Source organism: Schistocerca cancellata, chromosome 3, assembly GCF_023864275.1.
Source record: "Schistocerca cancellata isolate TAMUIC-IGC-003103 chromosome 3, iqSchCanc2.1, whole genome shotgun sequence".
NCBI lineage: Eukaryota > Metazoa > Arthropoda > Insecta > Orthoptera > Acrididae > Schistocerca > Schistocerca cancellata.
In genome coordinates, this window is record NC_064628.1 from 899693048 (window position 1) to 899720300 (window position 27253).

Consider the following 27253-nt stretch of genomic DNA (forward strand, 5'->3'; position numbering starts at 1 on the left):
ATTACATACCCGTTATCATGATACAATACAAGCATACGATACATTTATACTTCATTATAGATAGGCTTTTATCACTTATGGGAGCTCATTTCTTTCTTAGGTAGAGGAGGGAGAAAAACATTTGAAATAGGATGTTTGGGAGCGAAGAAAGGAAATTCTCATGTACTGGTTCAATGATTTATGAGGAAATATTACTCGTACAGTCATGGACTAGTTGCCAAGGAACTATTGTTTCATGAAAATAATGTGTACTGACTAATCATTCACGTAGTATTGTGTTGTTTCTTCAATGCTAGAGCTATTTACTTCAATTCACTGGCAACTTAGTGTTGTGAAATATGACATTTTAACCACCATGGACTTATCTTTCTCCAATATCTGGAAATGGCATTATTCAAGCTTTCATGTGACATGATAAAAATTAATTAGTTTTGCAAAATCTCATGCTTAAATGTTTATGTGTACTCTGCAGTGAGCAGGTACTGATAATTTTCACGAAGATACACTGTGATGATGCATATTTCATTTTTGATTTGTCTTATGATCTTTGTATAAATATCCGTATAACTAAATTCTTTACTCAAGGTGCAGTCCTTTTCTTTATTTGGTACCTGCTATTCTTGACATAATTCTCTTCTTCTGTGCCGTGACGATGCACTGGTTGCTGAAAGAAAAATCTTAAAAGTAACATAAAACTAATTGCATTATGGAGCTCGGTGGCCACTGATACATTTGGTCATTACATCCGTCCGCAGATATTTCCACACTTTGCTTAAATTCATAGACATTTGTTTATTCTGTTACCCATTATGATCATTTGCTCTGCAAAGAAAACTATTTGACAGTTCTTACGGTATTTTGTTGTTGGTCCTTAGATTACACGTCTTGTATAATTTTTCATAATGCTTCCTTTTGCTTGTAAATATGTTGTATATAGCGTAGTATTTAATTAAATCTATGTCTACTTATACCAATAGGTTCCTTAGTTCTCAGGCAGTAGATGTAATTGCGTAGTATTTCTGTTTACTTTGTATTTAAGTCAAATGCAAGTACATATTGCATTCCTATTTGGTTACGCCTTCTGCCAGTCTGTCGCACATGCACACAGGTCAATGCCCCTCTCCTACTACTGACGTCAGCGTGTGTTGTTGAGTGCGGACAGCTGAGCCATAAGCTAATTTTGTTTATACTTTCGCTTTACATGAAGCAGTTTATTACTTATCATTGCTGTTAATTTTGTGCCTACGTGTACAAATAAAAAGAATTAATTATGCCTATACTCATTACTTTATCTTAAAATACACTCCAGAAGAGAAATTACATTTAGTTCTGTACACTATGTACAATTATCTTGTGGTAGAAAGAAAAAAATGCTACCTAGCTCCATCAGTCTATAAAAGCTTTTATATCTTTGTGAGGGTGGAGACCCTTGTCTCTCCCTGTTTTCTCATAGACTAATCTGTACGTCCCAGGGTATGGTATTTTGGAAATGATATATGGTCCTGAATAGAGAAATTTCCACTTCTTATTCAACTTTCCAAATTTTGTCAATTTAGGGTGCGTCCTTAAGAGGACTCGTTGCCCTTCAAAAAATTGTGTAACACGTTTCAGTTTCTTATTATAAATTTTCTTTTTATACTCGGATCGGTTTTCTGGTGTAATCATGGCTTGTTTAATTTTGTCTTGCAGTGTTTTCTGTAGTGGGTACCGATGTTAAGGGTGACTCCCACTCATTCGTTTGTTCTGTCCGGATCATCAATTCGTAAGGTGTGAAACCTGTTGAGGAATGTGGAAGCTTATTGACAACTTGCATGAAAGGAGTTACGTATTCCACCCATCGGGTTTGTTTGTGAGGGGTGTATGTCCTAATAAACCAGTTAAATTCTTTAAAGACTCGTTTTATGGGGCTTGCTTCTGGGTGAAAAAAGCTTACCAGTATGTACTTTATGCCTTGCGAGGTCATAAATTGTTTCCACTTTTGCCAACAAAATATGAAGCATTATCAGTTAGTCTTAGGTCTACCTACTCTTCTCAAATAGTCTCCCTCAGTTCTCTTCCTGATATTTGTTTCTGTGGCATTTTTAGTGGCATACATTTTGTTATGTTTCGAGAAAATATCGTATAGTGTTACTACGTATCTTACTCCTCCTCTACTTCTTGGATACGGACTAGCTATGTCTTGGGATACTATATGTAGAGGTTTTTTTTGTGTGTGTTGGGTGTAGCTCAGTAGCACATTGGACTGTTTTGATTTTTGACATATTGCACATTTCCTTAATACTTGTAGGACTTGCCTTCTCAAACTTGGAAAATAACAAAATGTTGGAATTTTTTCTGTACATTTTCCATAATGTCTCCATACTTCATGTGTATGTCGTATAAATTCGTCGACATAATCTTCAGGAATACACACACACACACACACACACACACACACACACACACACCATTGATCAGATTTTTCATGTTTCCTATGAAACAAAACGACCCTGTACTCCTGATGCCATTTGCTTACCTTTCCACCTTCATCTTGCTTAAGGTTTTGCATGACTTTAGTCCATCTGCTATCTTGCTGTTGCATAATTTTCATTTGCTTGTAAAACTTATGGTAATCAGACTGTTGGATTGTACCTTGCATTAATAACGTTTAGATTTCTGCATCTTGCTCTGCTAATTCACCAAATTCCTCTAAACCTTGTGGTAACATGGACAAGGCATCTGCAATAAGATTCTGACTTCCTTTACTATAAATGATCTCAAAATTGATTTCTTGTTAATATGGAAACCACCTAAGCTAATCTATGGTGCAATAGTTTACATGTTAAAATAAATGACAGTGACCGATGGTCATAGTAAACTTTGCTGTTCTTGCCCCACAAAAAATATTCAAACTTTTTAAATACTCATATTACAGCTAAACTTTCCAATTCTGACACAGAGTAAGATGTTTCTGCTTCTGATAATGTGCGACTAGCAAAACTGATGACCTTGGGTACTTCTTTACCTTTCTCTTCTCGCATCTGGAACAAGCATGCCCCCAGCACTTGAGATGAGACATCTGTGCATAGACAAAAATCCTTGGACATATCAGGGAGGCTAAGAATGTTTGCATTGGCTAATGCCTGCTTAATGTTATTAAAGTCCTCTTGACACTTATTGTCCCATAACCAAGGCCTATTTTTTCGTAACAAGTGAGCAATGCCTCACTGTTCATCAGTTGCTGTGGCGCACACATGTCCTAAGAATTTGACTTGCTCCCTACCAAAACTAGACTTTTTAAAATTTGCTGTTACTCCATAATCTGCAAATCGTTGAAGTGCCTGTTCAGTGAGCCTGATATGTTCTAACCAAATAGGTGTGGCTATTAGCAGGTCGTCTACATAGACAGTGGCTTTGATAAGCAATTCTGGTCCTAAAACCGTGTCCAGTGCAGGTATAAACACACTTGCGCTAATGTTCAGTCGAAAAGATAGAACACAGAATTCATAACTTCTGCGCCACACAAACAAATGCTGTATTTTTCAACTTTCTTCGTTGTGCTTTATTTGCCAGTAGGACGTCTTCAGATCGAGTATACTGAAGTGCTTTGTATTATAAAACTTTAGCTGTTCGTCCAAGTTGTCTGGTCTTATGTCTACTGGCACTATAATCTTATTGACACCTCTACCATCGAGAGCTAATCTTACAGAGCCATCTGGTTTGCTTACTGATAATATAGGACTAAAATAGAGTGAAAATAAAGGTTGTACCCATATAATCGTATGATAGATGTCTTCCCTTACTGTCTCTCATTTTTCCCATGGAATAGGATATGACATTACACAAAATATTTCATGTTTATATTCATAGTTAGTTAGAAAGTTCTTGTCATTGCATATCATTTAGTATCTGTGATTCACTAATTTTTTGCTCTACCATTTCGTAACTAACCTCAGTGTTTGCTTCTTGATCAGCATCAAATTTTTTTGTGAAATATACAGCTGGAATGGAATGTTGTACTATTACATTTGACTCTGCATTTGTTTTTGTTACTCTCATCAGGTGTTTTGACTAAATCAATAGAAGAAACCTTATCCTTTATGTAAAAGTGGCATTTACCATTACCTATGTCAATCTATTTTTGCATGTTCAAAATGTGTCCATGCCAGTAAGACAATTAACTAGAAGTTTGTCAATTATAAGAAAATTACACTTCACTGTAAAATGTTCAATTTGTAATGGAATAAATGCCTGATGTTTAAGCAAGTATTCTTAATGCCTGTAGCAGTTTACACCTTTCAATTTTGGACAGGAAAGCTTGGGAATTTGCCTCTCTTCGTCAATTCACAGAAAAATGCATTTGACATTATGTTGTTAGTTGAAACTGTATCTAAAATTATCTGTGTGTCAATATTAAATATTCTCACCTTAATGATTGCTTGTATTTGTTCCTCCTGGACCTCATCTGTTGCATCTAACTCATGCTGATACAAATCATCCTTGATGTCACTTTGTTTGTCAAACCTTATAAAACATGTTTGTAGTTTTGCTTTCCCCCACTCCCAGGGAGGTCAATAGTCTGGGGCTTAGCTACAACCAGTTGGTGTTTTCTGACGGTGTAGTGTGACTTAATTCATTACCTGGAGTAATTTCAGTTAGTTGCACTGTGTGGGTACTTCACCAGTTTGTGTCGTTGGCTGTTGTGCCATATTTTGCTGCCCGAAGGTCGGCTGCGATACAGCGTAAGGCGTGGCATTGTTGCCACGTGTCGGCCACTGCTGCAGCAGACTGTTTCTGTTCGTGTTCGGCATAGGGCCATGTGATGGTGGATTTTAATTCACTCATGCGTTGAAGTTACTCCTGTTGTTTTCAAAACTTCTTTTAAATCGTTTGTTTTTTCTGTTCCCATTACCATACTTGCTACCTCTGGGTATGTAACTTTGCTGTTGTGTGTACTATCCTTGCTGTGTGTTTAGATAATGTTTTACTGACTGATTTACATATCTATGTTGTTGTTGTGCCTGACACTCTGTTGCTTTATTGTGTACACGTCTTTCCTTATAGATTAAGCCGATAGAATCAAGCACTGACAGAATCGTGAATTGTTCGGCCACTTCAGTTGCCCATAAAAGAATGTCACCTCGCGTATATCTCACGGCAAATCTGATATTTTTGTACTTCCGTCCAGTTGTGTTGAAATATGAGGAAAAGCACTGATTAATACTACGGAATTCATTCTTTTACCTTTGGTAGTGAATGCAGGAAACTGTCAATGTCTCAGCAAACCTTTGTCTGCAAAAATAGTTGATAGATACATGGCATTTTCGGTAGTATTTATGTTGTAGTTACCTGTAATTCCGGTTGGTAATTGCTGAGGTATTGGAGTTGTGGGTATGTTTACAGTTTGCACTCTACAACTGTCACTGATATCTGCTGTGGGACTTGTGACAATTTGTGGATAAATACTGACAGGTTGCAGTTTGTTAACTGTAGCCTGTGTATTATTTATGTGCTTATTTTGAGATCCGGTAATATTTTCTTCTTAAAGATTGCGGATCCTATCTTCCACGGCTTGTAGGTTAATGTTTACCTTGTTCACTAATTCATTTTCTTTTTTCTGAATAGCCTTTTCTACTACATCTGTGTGTGAATTGCAATCAGTTGCTAACTTCTCTGCAATGTTATTACCCTTATCTAATGTACCTGCTTTAGCTTGACTAATGATATCACTCAGATTTTTATTCATCTCTCTCTCCTTTGCAGCACATGCTGAGTCAACTTCTACTGTTGCTACCCTTATAGTAAGCTTTTCTACAGCTAAGGTACACCTTCATAGTCTTCATTTAGTTTGTTAACGACCGTGGTTACCTTTTCTACTGTCGAACACAACTGGTTTTGTGTGGCTTCCATGCTTGTGTTTCCATCTGTGATTTTCTTTATCTGTTGCTCTACACGGTCATGATGGTTGTCAAAAGAATCTACTTTCTGTTTTAACTCTGTAATGTTACTGTTAACTTCAGAAAGTACTTCTTGCTTGCTTGTTTTTTCATATCATTCAATTTTTCGTCGATTTCAGTGCGAAAATTTTTAGCTAATTCATTGAATTTCTGAGAGATTTCTTGCAAATCCTCGAATACTTGTTTTTGTTCTTGTTTCATTGTATTTAGATCTTTCGTGACGGTGTTTAGATTGTGTGTCAAATTATCAATTTTGGTATTCATATGCTGTTTCATATAACTGAAATTGGTGTTCATATTGTGTTTCATGTCACTGAGTTGGTGTTCATATTATCAAATTTCATGTTTATGTTAGACAATAACTGCCATAGCAGTGCATCAGTTGAACTACTGTGGTTGCTTTCACCTGTAATTTCCAAGCTAATGTTTGTGTTGTGAAAAAGTGATGTTTGTAACATGTTGCCAAGATTCATTGGATCACTCTCCGATGTTTCATTCATGAGCGGTATGTCTTTGGGAGATGCGTTACATTGTCTCGTCAGTTGTGAACATTGTGTCATCAAGGTTATTCTGCTGTGGAGCATCGCTACCATTTGTCACACCTGCGACACTCATCTCTGACCTACTTGAACCTTCTGCAGTAGGCACGCATGGCGCCTGAACTTCAATTGTTTGACCATGCAATTCTACACCCTCTTGGCTGATTGCGTTTTTGCTATTGCTGTCAACAATGTGCATATATTTTTCTGCCAGTAAGAATATGCAAAAAAAAAAAAAGTTAACAGAAATGTGTGTTGTCCTAATCATCATCATTTTCATGGAGGGCATTAAGGTCCTCCACCAGGGATGGAGTAGGGGATCTCCCTGGCTAGTACAAAGGCCAAGATTACTTCTTGATCTGGCTGCTTACCAGAAGTATTGTACCCCGGACCACCTTTTTAAAATTAAATTTACTGAGAATTTAGACCGCCATTCAGATTTTATTACTGTTTACACGGATGGGTTTAATCAGGGGGATTTTATTGGCTGCTCTGCTGTGTTTCCCGATACTGTCCGTAGGACAGGGCTCCCAGAGCAGTTCTCAGTTTACTATGCAGAACTGTTTACCATTCTGCAAGCATTAGAGCATATGCGACGACATCATGGCACGAAATTAATCATCTGCTCCGATTCCCAAAGTGCTCTACACGCTCTTGAACAGATGTGCCCAGCAGATCGGATGGTGCACGAAGTGCGGGACGCACTCCTGCTCTTGCAAAAGCAGGGTAAGGATGTAATTTTCTGCTGGGTTCCAGGGCACATAGGGCTTCCTGGAAATGAACTTGCAGACGCGTCTGCCAAGGAGGCTTGCTCCATCCCACCTCCTGCTTGCTGTTCCGTCCGCCTGCAGGCAACATCATCATTCGTGACTCGAAAGGTCATGTGTTGGTGGGAGGCTCAGTGGCTCGAAGTGAGGGATAATAAGTTGCGAGCGGTGAAGGCTTCTGTCCGACCGTGGCTCACCTCCTTCCGACAACGACGAGCTGAGAAAGTAGCCCTTACATGGCTTAGAATAGAACATTGTCCGTTGACACATGGTTTTCTGTTACGTCGTGAGGAGCCGCCAATGTGTCAGACATGTGGGACATAGGTGTCGATATGACATATTTTAACTTGAGTGTGTTTTATATGCGGGTTTGAGGGAAGATTTCAGTTTCCCACCAGACCTGCCCACTATTTTAACTAATAATGAGGCAAGTGTTGCTAGAGTTTTATGTTTTTGTGTGATGTCTGGACTTCTTCCCAAAATATTGGGATTGAGATCTTAATGTGCTGTAAAGCGGTTTGGTCACCCATTATTTGTAAGTGGTCACTCAGCCTCCGTTAATTATTTTTACCTGTTTTGTACTGCTATTTTATTTTTAGTTTTATCTACCTGTTTTGAGGTGCTGTGTCCAATCTTGCAATTTAAACATGTACAATTCTCGCAAAGATCGGCTCTGAATTGATCCTTGTTTAACAGATCTTGGCTGCACTCGTCAACATTTCTTTTGGGAACGGGCGCTGATAACCTCATCGTTGTGCGCCCTAAAACACTAATCACCATCATCATTTCATCCCCATTGATGCGCAAGTTGCCAAAGTGGCGTCAAATCGAAAGACTTGCACCAGGCGTATGGTCTACACGCTGGGAGGCCGTAGTCACGCGACATTATTATATTACTGTGATAAAAGATACAGTAATAAGTTTGACTAATACCTAGTTTCTGGGTACCCTGTACTATGCATGGAAAAGTGTGCACATTCTCTTTTTGTGAGAGAGAGGGGATAACGATGACTCTCCTCCTCCTCCTCCCCCCTCCTCTGCACAGAAGTGTGACTCTTGGGATTTGAACCAGACTAGAATGAATTTTTGACCCAGTTACCACCTAGAGTTCTGCCATTTAGACAAGTTGAATGCCAGTGGATGGACATACACTGTTTTTACATGGTTTTATGAAAAGCTTGTTTCAGTATTCGTACCATTCTCAAGTGTCCATCTAGATGGAGTGACATCCATAAAACATCTTGGAATGTAATTTCTTTTATGTACTGTTGTTAGTATAGGACAATTACAGGGCATTTCAAAAATAATATACATATTACAAAGTATTATTTTGTCAAAGCTATCGATTGCTTTGCCTCACCTCGACTATTGGCAAAACGAATACATAGTCTAGTCTCTATTAATAGCCACTAGATGTCAGTTGTCTTCTGTTTTGCTTGGTAACCGTCATATGTTTAAAATGGCTACTCCACAACAGAAACAATTTTGTGTTCTCGAGTTTGTGAAGTGCAATTCCATGATTACAGTGCAAAGACGTTTCAGGTTGAGGTACCAAATTGATCCTCCAAATGGGTGGAACATTTGCAGATGGTATCGACAGTTTCTAGATACAGGATGTGTATGTAAAGGAAAGAGTCCTGCCTGCCCTCGTGTTCCTGAAGAAAATGTTGCACAAATTTAAACTGCTTTCGAACATTTGATTGAATTTGGGGCCTACAGAAACCTCATGCATCCATTGAACGTGTACAAGATTCACCCAAAGTCAATGTGTCTCATGTGATATCCCAATCATCTGTTTACGACTCATTCTTCTTTGATGGAAACACCATAATGGTCAGCAGTATCTCGCTATGTTACAAAATTGGTTGTTTCCAAGGCTGCAGGAAGACAACTTCATTTTTCAACAAGATGGGGCACTCTCTCACTGGAGTCGCCAAGTGCGTGAATATCTGAATGAAACTCTGCTGAACCATTGGATTGGTCGCCAAGGAGCTGGTGACTTAGCATGTCTCAGCTGGGCTCAACAGTCACCGGATCTGACACCCTCTGACTTTTTCCTGTGAGGTTTCGTTAAGGACAACGTTAATGTATCACCACTCCCACAGAACCTGGAAGAGTTACAGAACCGAATCTGTACTGCCATAACAACAGTGACAAAGGACATGCTAGCCTGAGTATTGGTGGAATTAGAGTATCGATGTGATATTGTTCTTGTCGCTGATGGAGGACATATTGAACATGGCCATAATCTGAACTTGAGAGGTTCGTAAATATGTCCGTAAAGTTTCATATTCGTATGTCTTAAAGTTGAATAAATACATGCATTCAAAATACGTATATGCTTAACTTCTATAGAAATTTCTTGTAACTTACGGATAGTTGTCAAATGACAGATCATTCCATTGATGCATTATGTTAATCTGTATTTTACTGGGGTGGAACATTTGCAGATGGTATCGACAGTTTCTAGATACAGGATGTGTATGTAAAGGAAAGAGTCCTGCCTGCCCTCGTGTTCCTGAAGAAAATGTTGCACAAATTTAAACTGCTTTCGAACATTTGATTGAATTTGGGGCCTACAGAAACCTCATGCATCCATTGAACGTGTACAAGATTCACCCAAAGTCAATGTGTCTCATGTGATATCCCAATCATCTGTTTACGACTCATTCTTCTTTGATGGAAACACCATAATGGTCAGCAGTATCTCGCTATGTTACAAAATTGGTTGTTTCCAAGGCTGCAGGAAGACAACTTCATTTTTCAACAAGATGGGGCACTCTCTCACTGGAGTCGCCAAGTGCGTGAATATCTGAATGAAACTCTGCTGAACCATTGGATTGGTCGCCAAGGAGCTGGTGACTTAGCATGTCTCAGCTGGGCTCAACAGTCACCGGATCTGACACCCTCTGACTTTTTCCTGTGAGGTTTCGTTAAGGACAACGTTAATGTATCACCACTCCCACAGAACCTGGAAGAGTTACAGAACCGAATCTGTACTGCCATAACAACAGTGACAAAGGACATGCTAGCCTGAGTATCGGTGGAATTAGAGTATCGATGTGATATTGTTCTTGTCGCTGATGGAGGACATATTGAACATGGCCATAATCTGAACTTGAGAGGTTCGTAAATATGTCCGTAAAGTTTCATATTCGTATGTCTTAAAGTTGAATAAATACATGCATTCAAAATACGTATATGCTTAACTTCTATAGAAATTTCTTGTAACTTACGGATAGTTGTCAAATGACAGATCATTCCATTGATGCATTATGTTAATCTGTATTTTACTGTGTTGAACCAAGCTAATTTCATTTCTCAGATTTCCACATTTTCATTTCTAAATAATAACATCTCTGTTTTGAAAGTGCTTGACTTTATGCATTAGATAACATTTCTGGTCCCAAAATATAGTTGACGTGGTTGTACAGGTTTCCAGACTGGATCCTTCACTCTGCAGCAGTGTGTGAGCTATTTTGAAACTTCATGGCAGATTAAAACTGTGTGCCAGAAAGGTTCTTGTTTGTATAGGTTGGATCCGTACCAGATAGGGTTGATAGAAGAGATAGAGAAGATCCAACGGAGAGCAGCGCGATTCGTTACAGGATCATTTAGTAATCGCGAAAGCGTTACGGAGATGATAGATAAACTCCAGTGGAAGACTGCAGGAGAGATGCTCAGTAGCTCGGTACGGGCTTTTGTTGAAGTTTCAAGAACATACCTTCACCGAAGAGTCAAGCAGTATATTGCTCCCACCTACGTATATCTCGCGAAGAGACCATGAGGATAAAATCAGAGAGATTAGAGCCCACACAGAAGCATACCGACAATCCTTTTTTCCACGAACAATAAGAGACTGGAATAGAAGGGAGAACCGATAGAGGTACTCAAGGTACCCTCCGCCACACACCGTCAGGTGGCTTGCGGAGTATGGATGTAGATATGTTTTGACATGGTTCAGCTTTTATGACTTTGAATGGTGCCACCACATTGATTGCTGTACAGGCTGCACGTAGTTATAAGAAATATGTGTTTCGTTAGTGGTCCTAGTGTGAATTATTGTATTGAAAAATTCGATCACTTATTCTAATTTATGTATAGCAATATTATTTTATTTTTATGACGGTTTTAGTAGCTCTAATACATAAAGAAATTAATGACAATTTGATGGATACAACTGCAGAAGATCTTTGCATACTACTGTGAAACTGCAAGCTGCTCACAATACAGGGCGGGCCATACCTCAGTCATCAAAAATTTGTTTGGTGCAATAATACTAAACAAATGCAAATACAAATTTATCATCAACACAGAAATATATGAAGAGTTAAAAAATGTTTAAAGTGGTTTCTGTTGTTCTAACCAGACCTTGCTGCACCTTTTCTACACGGATTTACAGATTTTGTCACAAACCTTCCATGGCTGTAGGTTTCCAGACTGCTTGAATTCATTCTTTGCAATTCTCAACATCATAAATCTTGACAGGATTAACTAATATTTTAAATAATGGAAAATCCAGGATGGAATAATGACGGTATTATAAGAAGGATAGATTGCTACTCAACATATGGTGAAGATGTTGGATCGCAGACAGGCACAACAAAAAGACTGCTAAACATGTGAGATTTTGACCAAAAGGATGCCTTCTAAAGTGTGTTGCCTACTTTATAAGAAGGCCTTTTGGCCAAAGCTCACATGTTTAGCAGCATGTCTTTTGTGCTTGTCGGCGCACCATCTCCTGTACATTATGAGTAGCAAACTAGCCTTCTCATACAATCGCATCCTAATATTTTAGTGTATTCCAAACTGAACGATCCATGGGTGTGATGTCTGGGGATCATGGAGACCATTCAACAGTACCTCATTTGCTAATTCATTCATCAATGTTATCTTTTAGAAAGTCTCTCACAATAACACCACATTGCAGAGTGCTGCATCTTGTTATCATATCAACTTTTTCTTAACTGGATGCAGATGTTAAAAAAGGGGACTCTTTTCCAGTTCTAACAACATTTCTTGAAGCATATATGTGTAATTTACAAAACTGAAATTACCTTTAAAAAAGTAAGGCCCGATTAGCCCATCGCTGATAATCCCTGTCCATATAGATCCCACTAGACTCAGTTGTATCTGTTTGCTCGTCATTCACCTTAAAAGTTGCTTCTCCAAAGAATGCTTTTGTGTAACTGAGGTGGGCTTCTTGTCAGGTTGTGTACAACTCTCAGAATTCCATACTTCATCTTCTTCTAGGGCTTGAATCAAAGTAGGCCTTTAAGGTCTTCACATCACCTTTTCCTGAATTGTTAAGGCATGTTCTTGCTATTCCATACTCAAACACTTTTTTTGATATATATAGTCAGTGATTGGGCAGAACATTGTATGACAACATTGAGACACTCTTCAATAGTAACAGACTTTGGTCTTGCCTGAATGAGGAAACTCTGCAAATGACCCATCTCTTCAAATCTTCAATTTAATTTCAGGATACCTTGTGAAGACGGAGATTGGATGTTAGAGAAATGTTCCACAAACAAAAGACAAAAATCACTGTAGTTATTGTCACGTTTCACTCATGTTTGCAGATCAAATACACATTGCTCTGTAGTTAAGTTTCTATTCATTTTTCTCCAGATAACAACAAGCAACATAACTTCAGCTACTAGTGTCAACTGACTTATTGGTAATACTCACTATTAAAGTTTACAACTGACTTTCACTATGCTAGGCAAAACAAAATCTAAAGATTGCTAGAGGCAACTGAGTTATGGTCTATCCTATAGAAGGTAATATTTTCTAGCCATTCAGTCTTCATGTACAGATGTTCCTGAAATAAACAAAACATCTACATTCTGGAACAATATGGTATTTTGAGTTAGTGACGGTATCATAATTTATGTAAAGATTAACCCAAAACCCAAATCCTTTCGTCTTTCCCTCTCCTTCCCTCTTTCCTGATGAGGCAACCGTTGGTTGCGAAAGCTGAATTTTGTGTGTATGTTTGTGTTTGTTTGTGTGTCTATCGACCTGCCAGTGCTTTTGTTTGGTAAGTCTCATCATCTTTCTTTTTAGATATATTTTTCCCACGTGGAATGTTTCCCTCTATTATATTAATAGCTGATTTGGTAGATATTGAATTTAGGTGCAATTCCAGGTCTCCAGCCAACATCCAGTAATGTAATTTTTTAAGGGGAGTTAGAACAGAAATTTTTTTAGGTTTTCAGATTTGTATCCCATTGTAAAATTTAAAATTTTCTTAATAAAATGATACATAAATCACACATAAATTCAAATGGCACATATTTTATTTTTTTCTTTTTAAATATTGTTTGCACCTGTATAAAAAGTTAAAAAATTTACGTGAATTACTTAAAGCTCAAATAAAATTACTCTTTATGTAGAGGACTGTGGATTGCAGTATTACAGAGGTAAAATTATGTTGATTCTATCTGTAGCACCTTAGCAAACAAAACGGTAGCTTTTCGTAATATAAAACCATGTAGTATGTAGAAGTTCCAAGAATTCTGTTGGGGTGATCAGTGCGGAAACTGGAAAGGTACTAGAGTTTTAGATTCTGACAAAACGTTATAAGTGAAAATCAGTGAACCAAGTAGAACATATCTGTGAAAGGAACTATAGAGGAACATGTAGTGGAAGGATGACTTCTGCAGCTTTTGAAATTTTCAGTCAATCCATGAATGGAACAGGTGTGTGTTATTCTGAATTCTTATGTGATGGAGATTCAAAAGCATACAATAGTGTTGTAGCAGCTCAGCCTTATGATGGTAAGATTATCACAAAACAGGAATGTGTGCATCACGTCCAAAAGAGAATGGGCACCATGCTGAGGACACCGAAACTAAGTTTGAGAAACAGAAACTTTCTGGTCATAAAACCGTAAAGGGAAGGCTAGCAGACAAAATTGATGAATTATAGTTAAAATATGGGACAGCCTTTAGGATCACACTGATGATTTGTTGAGAATGCTTTAGGCAGTATGGGTTACCTTCTTCCACAAACTGTCAACAGATGGCAAACCATTACATCAACTCTGACTCCCAGACCACATTTGTAGTGCAAATGACGTGACACCCAATACTCAATACTTCATACAGCCAGAAACATTTCATCCCAGCAGTAGTCATAAAACCCATTTACAGAGACGTGGCACATCCTGAGTTGTTGAGTGTCTACGTGGGCAGACTCAGAATTCAAATGAGTCTTTCAACAACCTCATATGGACTCGCAAACCAAAAAATCTTTTGTTTGGAAAAAGACACTAAAACGGGGGTCTGTGATTCTGTTATTGCTTTTAATGGTGGCAACATTAGTACGGTGAAAGCGATACAGCATATCGGATTTATTTTTGGAGTAAATTGCATCAGAAAATTTCAGCAGATGGATAAGGTTCTCATTGATAGAGCGCAATATGCAGCAGAAATGGCCACTGAGGTGTTCAGAAGGGAGAAATGAGCGATATCCATGGAAAATGGTCAAGAGGATGATATACTCATTTCTACCTTTAACAATGTTTCTGAAAATTTACACTTTCAGTTGCATTATTCCCTAAATCGTGGGAACTACTAGGAATAGATAACTCAGATTTTGGAGTGTGTTGCAACCTAGGTATACTGTATCTACTGAATTGCAATAAAACATAATGTTTAGGGTAATTAAAATTATTTTGTAGGAAGTCCAAAAAAGTATACAAAAATTGTAACCATATAGTAAAAAAAATTGTATTTCCAAAACCACTATCTGAAATGCAATGATTTTAGTTAAGCAGACCAAAAACATATTGTGTATTGTCCTGTAAGAGTTTCATGTGCATAACTACATTGGTTTGTGATGGACAGGGAGACCAAGTAACAAAATTTAACATTGTTGATATAGGGTGTTCTAACTCCCCTTAATAACAGGGAGTCTGTGCCCTGAAAGTGTTTCTTAGACAGGAACAACTGAAGCAGAGCTGACAGGCAAACTTACTAAAGAGCTCAGGTGAATTTATGCCTTCCAGAAAATTGTAATGTTCCTTCATAAAGAGGTAATTGCATTATTATTCTTAAAGAATCAAGTTATCCAAGATTGTTAGCAGTTTTTTATGACTCTGACCGGTTCTGAGAGATCTACGCTGTGATCATCGGGTCTTGTAACATTACTAGTTGTCCATGCTTGTTACAGTACTGAAAGTCACGTAGTGATGCTGCAGCAAATGAAATATGGCAGGGGACATTAGCTTGTCACAAATAAAATAACACACATATAAAACATGTATGTTGTGCTATTCTCCTGACATACATCAGCACATGTTGTATGTTTTAATTGTGTGTTATTTTATTTGTGTCAAGCTGATGGTCTCTGCCACGTTTTATTTGACACAACATCGCTGTGTGACTTTTGATATTGTAACAAGCACGTACAACTAATAATGTTACAAGATCTGATGATGACATTGTAGAACTGTCGAAACCGATCAAAGTAATAAAAAGAATTGCTAGCGATCTTGGATAATTTGATTCTTCAAGAATAATATAACTTCCAGATCCCCCCCCCCCCCAAAGCAGATGCAATGTCAAACTTAGATAATTGCACCTTGGTTCCATGGAGCCAACCAGTGTATGTACACTTCACCTTCTTGTTTTTCCAATTTTCAGTTTTTCCCTATTTCTTGTTGAAATAATTTTTGGAAGTTGAGGTTATGTAGAATACATGCTATTGTTTGCATGTTCAGAAATATGTATCACCCTGATCAATAACACAGTGGTGTTTGCAGTATTTATTTTCTCTAAGAATAGCTCATTATCTAATGTTGATAAGTTATTTGTATTATGCTGACTAGTTACCAAAGCCAAGGCACGAGAGAATAGTTTATTTCATTTTTTGTTCATATTTGGAAGCTCTTCAGAGTCCTGTTTGTTTCTAAAAAAATATTCCTGATATTTTATGGAATTACGTTTATTTGATTTGACTAAAATTGGACCTGACCATCATTGAAACTATTGCCAATCACTCTAGTGACACTGATAACTAATTTGACAGTTCTGTATGATTTTTTAATTATTTTGTTATTTCAATATATTCCTGTCTTTGGGGCTTTCATAATCACTGCCGCTGTCACCAAATAACCTTGCTACCATGACAATTATTGGTTAACACTATCAGATGTTTTTTTGCCTTTCGTCCATTCCTCATGCCATGAGTTTGGTTGAAGTAACTTCAGGCATTCCAGTGTGAAAACATTGGTGTGTGCGTGTGCGCACGCACGTGCACGCCCAAAATAGTTGCAAATAGTTTAACCATTTCTCTGTATTTTGACTGTTAAATTACAAGATATGTGTTTTTACTGTTTCTTAGGTTTGAGAGTTACCCAAATAAAGGTGGAACAGATCGTGATCGCAGTTATTATGGTGGGCGAGACACTGGTTTTGGGAACGATGGTGTCTTTCCAAACACAGATAAGTTCATGCCCGGTCCAACAAGAGACGACAGAATTGGCAGTTTTGGGTAAGGAATGCAATTGATATTATGTTTTCTTTACTTATCCAATAAACTGGTGAAATAACTGTTATTCTGTTACTAATGTGTCAAAACAATGAATAATTGTTAGGTGTTAACATATTAATGCAGTCAGTGTATGTGGACTGATTTAGTTTGTTTTGTTATTGGTAGGAAGTGCATGGCCATTTCGAGTAAAGTGTCAGCTACATCTGTCAGGTCAGTTCTTGACAGCAGTTTGTACATCAGATTGTAACTTCCACTCCGTCCCCCTACTTTACAACCTTCTCCTCGTGTCTAATCTAGTCTGTTAGAAGAGAAACCTGACTTCTTGAAATGGAAGCTTGTGCTACATAATAGTATAACAGATCCATCTCACACATCAGATGAGGTTTCTCCCAACTCTGTTAAAATTACTTTTGATATGATTTTATAGATTATATATTTGTTTTCTGTGTGGAAAAGAAAGAAAAAGGATGTTAAATAACTTGGCAAATTACTGAAAATTATCTTATTTTTGTTATAATTGTACTGTTGATTTTATTGTTAGTGATAATTACATAATCCTTTGTGCAACAAATACTCTGATGGGCCAAAACATAATCACCTGCTTAATAGTTGTTTGTCTACTTTTGGAACACAGTACGCAGCAATTCTGAATTGCATGGATTCGAAAAGTTCATGGTAGATTTCCGGAGGTATGTGTCACAAGGTGTCTACCCACAGGTCATGCAGTTCCTGTGAATTATGGGATTATGGTTTGTGGGTGCGGAGCTGGAGCCTGATAGCATCCCACATGTGTTCCATCAGGTTCAGATCTGATGAATTTGGACATCAACGTCAGTCCACCATCATTCTCCTCAAGCCACTGTAACAAGATTCTGGCTTTGTGACATGGACTGTTATCCTGCAGGAAGATGCCATTGCCATCAGGGAAGACATCAGGCTTGAAGGAATGCAGGTGATCTGTAATAATGTTCTTGTAGTTCACAGTTTTCATGGTTGGTGCGTTCAGTTACTACCATAGATCCCATGGAAGCCCAGATGAATGTCCCTCATTGCGTAGTACTGTCCCCACCAGCCTGTACTCATGGCAGCTGCACGGTTCAAGCAGCCATTTGCTTGGGTGACAGAGTAGTGTAAGAAGAAGTACAATTTATCTGGCAAGGCAACACGTTTCCATTGATCCAAAGTCGAGTCTCAATGATCCTATTCCCATTGCAGTTGTAGAAAATATTGTTGAGTCAACATGGAAACATCTAGAGATCATCTGCTGGGGAGCCCCATGTTCAAGAATGTGCACTAAACAGTGTGTGCTGAAAGACTTGTTCCTGCTCTAGCATTTACACTGTTATCGGATCTGCCACAGAGCACCACCTATCCTGAGGTATGGATGTCGAACACTTTGTCACCTATTTGTGGTTTCACCGTCATTCAACCACTTTTCATAGATGCTCATGACAGCGAGCAAGCAGCTGATCAGCTTTGCCATTTCCGAGATGATGATTCCCAGTGGGCATAACAATCTACCCATTCTCGCTTATGTGGATTTCCCCATTTGGGTCCCTGTGCTGTTGCTAGAAGGATTCCTAGTTAGTTTCTGCTCTGCTTATATACTTTCTTTACCATGTCACTTACCTGCAGTGTCACCATGTGCCATTCAAACTTGTGGTGGGCAGTGATCATAATGTTTTGGCGCATCATTGTAGGTACATAGAATATTGAGCCATGTGTTTGTTTCTCATAAGAAAGCACAATCAGCAAAGTTTGGTGTTGCTCTTGCTTTATATAGATGTTTTACATTATCTTCGTTCATTCTGTAATACTATTGGATGATTACGTACCAAGTGGTTTAGAGGTTCCTGCATAAACATAATGGATGGAATTTTGTGTGAACATTTACACGTATTCCCAAAAAACGTTGGTCAAGTGTCGTGGTTGTCAGTTTGATATTTGTGTAGGTTCAGTCATTAAGGTCTTTGAATATGAAATTTTATTTCCCTACTGCTTTCCAAGAGTTCACAAATTGAGGAAAAAGCTGATGGTTTTTGTTAAAATGCCAAAAAATGGGAGCCCAGTTTTAAGTGTGTGTGTGTGTGTGTGTGTGTGTGTGTGTGTGTGTGCAAGCTCTTTTAAACAAATTTCATTAGGAAGGCTGTAATCTAAGCCATGTGAAAACTAACTTCCAGAGGTGCATAAAGAACGCACACCTCTGAAGACCAATAGTGAGTAAAATAGCAATGCCAACATGCCAGCTTGTGAAACACTTGATGTTAGTTTTGAGTCCATTGGTTGGCACATTTGAGCACCACAAGAACTTGGTCCAGTTTGTGGAACGTCACTGAAAACTCAGATGACAAACTCAGATCTCATGGTAAGTTTCAGTGTTGTCACTTTTCACCAGAGTTCCACTCAAGGAATCACTGGAACTTATTGAAAAGAAATTTGGGTCCTCATTCACCAAACTTTTTAGTTTTGGGCTTATATCCACATATTTTCTTTTTGATGGACAGACTGATGGCCTGCCTCTGGGTAGTCCTCTGTCACCTGTGGTGACCAATATGTACATGGAAGACTTTGAGGACAAGGCACTAGACTCAGCACCATTAAAACCAACAGTCTTTTACAGGTATGTTGATGATACATTATCATTTGGCCCCATGGGAAAGATGAGCTTCAGTTTTCTTTCAACACCTGAACTCTATCCACAACCAAATTCAGTTCACCATGAAGATGGAGCAAAGCAGTCAGCTGCCATTCTTGATTTTTCCGGTATGAGGATAACTTGACAGAACACTGGGACACAATGTCTATAGGAAGAAAACCCACACTGACCAATATCTTCACTCTACCTATTATAACCCATCGCAAAGGGAAGGATTGCTCAACACACTGGTCCACAGAGCTCATGTTATCTGCAATGAAGAAAGTATAAAACTGGAACTGGACCACCTCAGGGATGTATTCTAGAAAAATGGCTATAGTGAACACCAAATTCAGTGTGCCTTCAACCAAAAGATCTCACCACAGCCAATACCCTACAAAGGCCAGCCGAAAAAGGTAGCTTGCATTCCAGATGCAGGCAAGTTATCTGGAAAGATCAACAGAAATTTACAATAAAATATCAGATGTGTGTACCGCCCACTGGCAAAGACGAAGTCTCTTTTAAGGACACTATAAGATGACCTGGGTCTCCAGAAATGTGGAGTGTGTTACATACCACATGAGTACAAGAATGTAAATGTTGGACAAAGCATTTGCACAAACGAAGAAAAGTGTGTGGAACGTAAAAGGAACACCGACTTCCATCAGCCCACAAGATCAGCAGTTGCTAGACATGGCCTTGAAACCTACCGCAAAATGAAATACGAAGATACAAAAATTATGCACAACACATTCCACTGTTGGAACTATTTATGCAAGAACGCTATCAAAAGCCAGCTACTGAGGACAGTGTATTTCAACGTAGTCAACTGTGGGCTCTGGCACTGAAAATTTTCCAAACGCAGTGGAAACAGAACACAGAGCATGGCAAAGGTGGAGCACAGACTGAGGACTGCCACTCGACTCCAGAGTGCAAGCTACCCCCGCAACTGCAGCGAGCACATTGCACAGTCCATACCTGGGGAACCTGATGACAGCACGTTACACCATCAAAAATTCATTCTACAATGACCAAACAATCCGGCTGCATGCCTGAGAGACTTTCAAGCAGTAATATTGGCCTGACAGACTCCAAAGTTTTGCTCATAATTCTTCATTAAATTCATCTACAACCATTTGCTTTGTGTCCAGAGTGACCTGATTGTTGTGGTTATAATGCTGATACACAGTAATATCTGTGGATCGTGCTGTATGAAATTGCAGCAGCTGCAGATGATGGAGCTTCTGGTCCAGGACACTTTTCACAGATTCCAAACAGCCATGCTGGGAAACTCAAGTGACTACCTCAAATTATTCGAGACACAAAAGAGAGAAATCTTAGATTGTTAATTCCCTTTCATTTTTTATAAAAAGAATCCTATGGAGCTGAACATGTTAGATATGTTCAAAAATAAAAAAGACAACTTTTTTGCAATTTTTTATTTTCTGATTCAATCTCACTTCCTCTTCATTAGGACATATGCTGCTATTTTCTTTAGATACTACAAAACAATTGTAAAAAATAAGAAATGTCATATTTGAGTACCAGCAGAATATGGACACATTTTCATTGCACTGTCACCTTGTCATTATTTTTTAGTATGTTTGTAATGAGAGTGGTTTAAAAGTGTTTGCAGAAAACACTTAGTCACAAATGACAGGGTGGGCTGAAAGTACCCATTTTTGGCATTTTTACAAAAAAAAATTTCAGATTTAACTTGAGTTTGAAAACTATTGGAAGGCAGTAGGAGAATAATTTTTTATAGTTGAAGACCTTGAGTATCACATGCAAAGTTTCAGATGCTTCATGCACGTATCCATACCATATAAAAAGCTAAACTTAACATCTTTTTCAGGCAGACATTTTTTTTTTTTTTTGCTGATTTTGCTTCAAATTATCTATGTGAAAATTGCTCACAAAGTCTTTTTAATTATTATTTCATGCAACAGAATGTACAAAGTTGTACAGGATGGCGTAATTTTGTTTCTCAAAATTGTGGAAAACTCAGGGGGATGCACTGTTGAAAGGTGCGCTATAGGGTCAAACAAATGACTAATCTCTACAAGCATTAAATTGCTGAAAGTAAAATTGTACCAGTGTTCATTGAGAACAAGTGTGAACATTAACATAAAATTCCATCAAAATCTGTGATGGCCTTGGGGAACTTTTTCCCAAATTATACTACTTATCACACAGTTTGATATTGATTAGTCAATCAGTCAGTCATTCTGCCAGTCTGAGCAAAATAAAGTTGAAATTGCTGTGAACAAGCTACGTATTATACTGGTTTTACTGCACAGTTGTAAAAAAGAATTAATGAAAAATGCAATCAGATAACACTTGGGTAAAGTAAGAGCAAAGTAGTACCACTGAGAGTATACTGGGCACCAAAAGTGTAAAAATATATTAAGTTTTAAACTTGAAGTGTTGTTTATTCTTTATCACATTTATTGTGCAAACAGTTACAAATGTACTTTCAGTGTGGATACCTGAACTGCTCTGAAACAGACCAACAGCTTCTCTATTTGATTTCGTCTATACATCTCTGAGTATACATTCTTCCTTAGCCATTCTGAACATCACCTACTCTGAAGTGTCGCTTCAGCGATCCATGCTGTGTTGGAAGCTCCACAGCATATTTGTAATGTAAGGGTGTCTTCTGGTAAAGTCCAGGAATCGCACACTGTCCAGGGAGTACCTCAAACAAATAACAGTACAACACAAACAAATATTTGCGCTAACATATAATACCATATTCAAAAATACAGCCCTGTGTGTTACTTGAAACAAACCCTTTAACATTACACAAATAAACAACACAATTACCCTTTTATACATGGAAATGAAGGTGCAGGAAACTTCTCACCCATGTCTCAGGGGAAAAAAATTGTGAATTTAATTACACAAAAATCCTGCACCATCACCACTGACAATGCTTACCTGACAAAAACACATGTTAAGTGTAGTTACAGAAAGGTAGTAATGATAGCAACTTATCATTATCTTTATATTTTCTTGAATTACTATACTTTAGCTTTCATCCTCTAAAACAACTTAGTGAGAGTTCCAAATTCTCTCTTTAGGAAATGTCTTCAGATATTTGTTGAAGATACACACAGTTATCTCAAGAGATTCAGAAGGATGACCACAGACAGTTCCTCTCACTTTGAGGAAGGAAAAAATCTTACCTGGTGCTGCTTTTGGATAGTACTGTAGATATGAAGTGTCTTGTTTTGGGACACTTCAAGAAATACATGGTCTGTTAAGAGTGGCATTGCCAATGAAAGCACTTATGGATTTAGAGACAGCTTTGGACATTAATGATTGGAGTACATTCTTTTGAAATTCTGAATTAGCAGGAACAAAATACAGAAAGCAAAAAGTTATTTGTAACATGTATGAGGGTGGTTTGATAAGCCTGATGATAAAAAAAAAAAAAAAAAAAAAAAAAAAAAGTTTGTTTTGTAAGCAACTCTCCTTACTTCTTGACACAGTCATAGAGATATACACTTGGTCAGTGATCCTCCAGCTTTTTCATAATATTAGAAAAATTGATCCTGTCAAACTCTGCAAAATACTTGGTGACTGCAACTACCATATTCTCATTTTATGGAAATTTGTTCCCAGCAAGCCAAAGTTTCGAGTTAGGGAACTGGAAAGTCACTTAGGTCTAAGTCTAGTGAACAGGGTGGATGAGGAACCAATTCAAAGCCCAGTTCATGTACTTTTGCCATTGTTACCACTGATGTGTGGGATGGTGCATTATCCAGGTGAAAGTGCACTTTTTTGCGTGTGAAGTTTGTTCATTTTTCAACCAACGCAAATTTCAAATGATCCCACAATGAAACATAATAGGTTCCAGTTATAGTCGTGTCATTTTCCAAGTAATATATGAGGGTAACTCCTCAAGAATCCCAAAAAACAGTGGCCATCACCTTGCTAGCTGACAAAATGGTCTTTGTTGAAATGAAATGTGGCCGATGCACTTTTGGTTGACTGTGAACAATAGTGGCACCCACCTTGCTCACAGCTTCTACATAGCAAATTCTCCACACAGGATACTATGCACTCACATACTTGAGATGCCTACAGTCTCAGCATGTTGTGGTCTTGCATTACTGTATCATAGATTTTGTCAATGGTTTCCTTTATGGTGACCTCAGTCGGATGGCTGGAGCAAGCTTGTCTTCAGAGCTTACCTGATTATGTTTAAATTTGTTAATCCAAAAGTAAATGGTCTTCAATGATGGTGCAGAGTCCACATGTTCTTCATCCAATTCTGTTTTGATTTGTGCGGGAGTCCAACCCTTCAAATGAAAATGTTTAATAACAGCATGGAACTTGGATTTCTCCATTTTGAATTACAGTTGAAACACTGACCAATTACGATGGCTGTCAACAAGGAACTGTGCATTGTACATTGTTGAAATTCTATGTGTGATGATTGGAATAGTCAAACTTACAAATCATGAAGGTATAAAAAAAATATTCTATTCTTCCAGAGAAATTTGCCAGATTTATCAAATCACTCTCCTGCAAAAATGAGATTGCAGTTATTTGATTCTAAGGACATATAAGAGAGATAGTAGCAGAAGAAAGATTGAGACAGCATTGCAGCCTGCCTGCTGTATGTAGAACAAGCAGTAAAGGAAACAAGGGAGAATACAAACTTATAGTTTTCTGCTGGCATTGTAAGTTCAGTGAAATTTCACATAGTAAAATGGTAGTGTCCAGTAGGTTTTTAAAAATACTTTTCTATTCCTAAATGTGTTAATTGCATTTGATGGTCTTATGACAGTTTAGACTCTAATGAGGCATCATCAGAACAAAGAATCCAAAAAGTACAAAAATGCAAAATTGCTATTAAATAATAACGGTTATAGAAATATTACAAAGTGCAAGGTAAAGAGAAGAAAATAAAAATACTGTTGCAGAAGTGAATCATCAGAGGCCATCTAATGCTCCTTGTGGTCATTTAAAATCAGCTGCTGTGCCTCCTGATGCATCATACTTTAAAAGTGGAACAATTATATTCATAGTGTGCCCTTGTGCTTTCTTGGGTTACATGTGTAATAAATACAACTTAAGAAGTTATTTATGTTGAAAACTATAACTTAATCATTGTTTTTCATTATTTGAAATATAATCAACCGCAGTTTAGAATATCCAAAGGTAATTTGGATAAATAAGGGCAACTCCTCTGATAAAATGAAGTCACCATATTTGCTCACTACTGCAATGGGATGCATATAAATGTATAAAAAGCAAAGAAACTGAGCCACATAAGTAACACAATAATTGTTAAAGACACAGGATTTGGCCAGCTAAGTGTGTGTGTGTGTGTGTGTGTGTGTGTGTGTGTGTGTGTGTGTGTGATATTCCCCCCCCCCCCCCCTCCTTGTTCATTGAAAGCATATAATAGCTACCATCTTCTTCAGCCACACTACATCAGATGATCCGGCAAACATACTGGACACAAGATATCATCAGAAAATTGACTTTTTAAAAATATTAAAAATTTTTGTTCCATTTTTAATGTACAACATAAAAGCAAACAAGCCATTTGATTTTAAATGACCACAATGGGTGCTAGATGACACGTGGCTTGTTACTTTTGAAACAGTATATGGGGTATATCTTTCCCTCTATCTTGTACTTTTTAATGTAGTAACAACTGTTTATATTTCGTAGTAATTTTGCATTTTTTTCTGTATTTTTACTTGTGATGATGATAATTATAGTCAAAACCATTTAACTATCATAAACCCATCAGACACAATCAGTAAAACTGTGAATAAAAAAGGCATTCTAAGTCTGGTGGCTGTGGCAGAGGACTTAGAAGAGCAGTTGAACAAAATGAGTAGTGCCTTGGAAAGAGTGTTTTAAGACAAACATCAACAAAAGTTAAAGAAGGGTGCAGGAGTGTAGATGAATTAAATTGAGTGGTGCTGAGGGAATTAGATTAGGAGATGCCAGATAAGTTTTACTATTTGACCAAGAAAATAACTAATTACAAACAAAGACGCAATGGAATACCAAGAAGAGCTTTCTTGAACAAGATAAATATGTTTACATTGAATGTACATTTAAATGTTAGAAGTCTCACCTGAAAGTATTTTTCTGGAGTGTGGTTGTGTATGAAAGTGAAACTGGATGACATGTAGCACATACTAGGAGAATAAGGAGCTTCTGATACATGGTTTTGTAGAAGAATGGTGTAGATTGGATGGGCAGAGATTGATTAAAGATACTAAATTGAGTTGGAGAGATTAGTGCTCTGGTAAAACTTGAGAAGGGATCAGTTTATAGGACACATCCTGAGGTATGAAGGAATAGTTAAATTTGCTTATGTAGGAAGTGTGGGTCCTAAATGTTAGAGGTAGGTCAATGTTTGATACAGTTAGCAGGTTCAGGTGAATGTAGGTTACAGAAGTGGGTACCGAAATGGAGATGCACAAGGTAGACTACCCAGTAACATAGAGGGATACATCAAATCAGTCTTCCGATGGAAGACGCCACATACTGCTACTGCATACCATCCTGGCATAAATGCAAATTAATTTTTAAATTTTTTTGTGTCTTAACCAACACGTTCGGATGTAGCTTAGTAAGGTGATCATGTGGCTAGGTATCTATTTTGCAGCAAAGAAAGTGTATGTCATTGTTTTCTCCACATTTCTTTATAGCTCATGTTTTTTTAGAGCTGACTGTTATTTGAAAAAGTTGTAACACTTGTTTGCTTCTTTGTTGACTAAATTAAGTTTTTAAGCATGCAAAACTTCTGTAGATTTACACTTTGTGCCAAACCCGGAAGCAAACCCGGAATCCTATTTTTCATGGTAAGTGGTCTTACCAACAAGATTTGCAGATACTACTTATGACCCATTCAAGTCCCAAACGGACACAATTTTCATCTAAAAGAAAGTTTTGAAACAGCATGTGCACACACTGCTGTCTAGTGACTCATTTTAGTACTCTCAAGCATGTATTGATGTAATCTGTAGGCTCTGGCTTTAGTTTCTGAGCTGATTGTGAAGACTCAAATTTGGTTTTAGAAGAGGTCTCTGTCTAGTGGTAAGAGTTGACTGAATGTACTGACAGGTACTGTGTACATACTCTTCAATTAATCTGTGGACAGATAGTGAGTCTTCTTTTGTAGCAGCTGTTGTTGAATGCACAGATTAACTTAAATCTTCAAGATTATTATTTGATGTTGGAGTCCATTGACATAGTGGAAGGTAACAGCCATAGAAAGAGGACAATTCTCAAGTACAATCACACAAGCAACTGTCACTCATAAAATACAGGTCGTAAACAGAGGGGGAGTAGTCAGAAATGCTCACATTTGACCTATTTGTCAGTGATAGAATACTGTGCTGAGCATAGCAGAGGAGGACTGCCTTCCTTCAGTCACACATTGTTAAAATTAACAGCTGATTCAATATCTCTCTGCCTTCTGGGCGTACATCTGTAATAACAGGCCAAAAAATAATTTTTTTGGATTGATCAGCTAAAACATGAGAGTTATTGTAGGAACTTTTGTGTGAGAAATTTCTGTGAAAACTATGAAATGGTGCAAAAAAAAGTGGGGGGGGGGTGTAGTTACAGGAAATTTTAGCATCTTGTGTTAAGCTGATTTTACAAAAGATAGTAAAAGTCCAATATACCGGGGATTTGGATTATACAGGGTGATTCAAAAAGAATACCACAACTTTAAAACTGTGTATTTAATGAAAGAAACATAATATAACCTTCTGTTATACATCATTACAAAGAGTGTTTAAAAAGGTTTTTTTTCACTCAAAAACAAGTTCAGAGATGTTCAATATGGCCCCCTCCAGACACTCGAGCAATATCAACCCGATACACCAA

The 27253-nt window shown here is 37.7% G+C and overlaps 1 protein-coding gene across 4 annotated transcripts in view; it reads left to right on the plus strand.

Annotated features, from left to right (window-relative positions):
* Window positions 1-27253, plus strand: part of LOC126175973 (nuclear receptor coactivator 5) — a 156016-nt gene that overhangs the window by 61415 nt on the left and 67348 nt on the right. For 3 of the 4 annotated variants that reach the window (XM_049923070.1, XM_049923069.1, XM_049923073.1), the window contains 2 exons: window positions 16597-16746; window positions 16912-16956. In XM_049923070.1, the coding sequence (XP_049779027.1) occupies window positions 16597-16746; window positions 16912-16956 (195 nt within the window). The remainder of the gene's footprint in view (window positions 1-16596; window positions 16747-16911; window positions 16957-27253) is intronic. The other variant, XM_049923071.1, reaches the window with a different exon arrangement.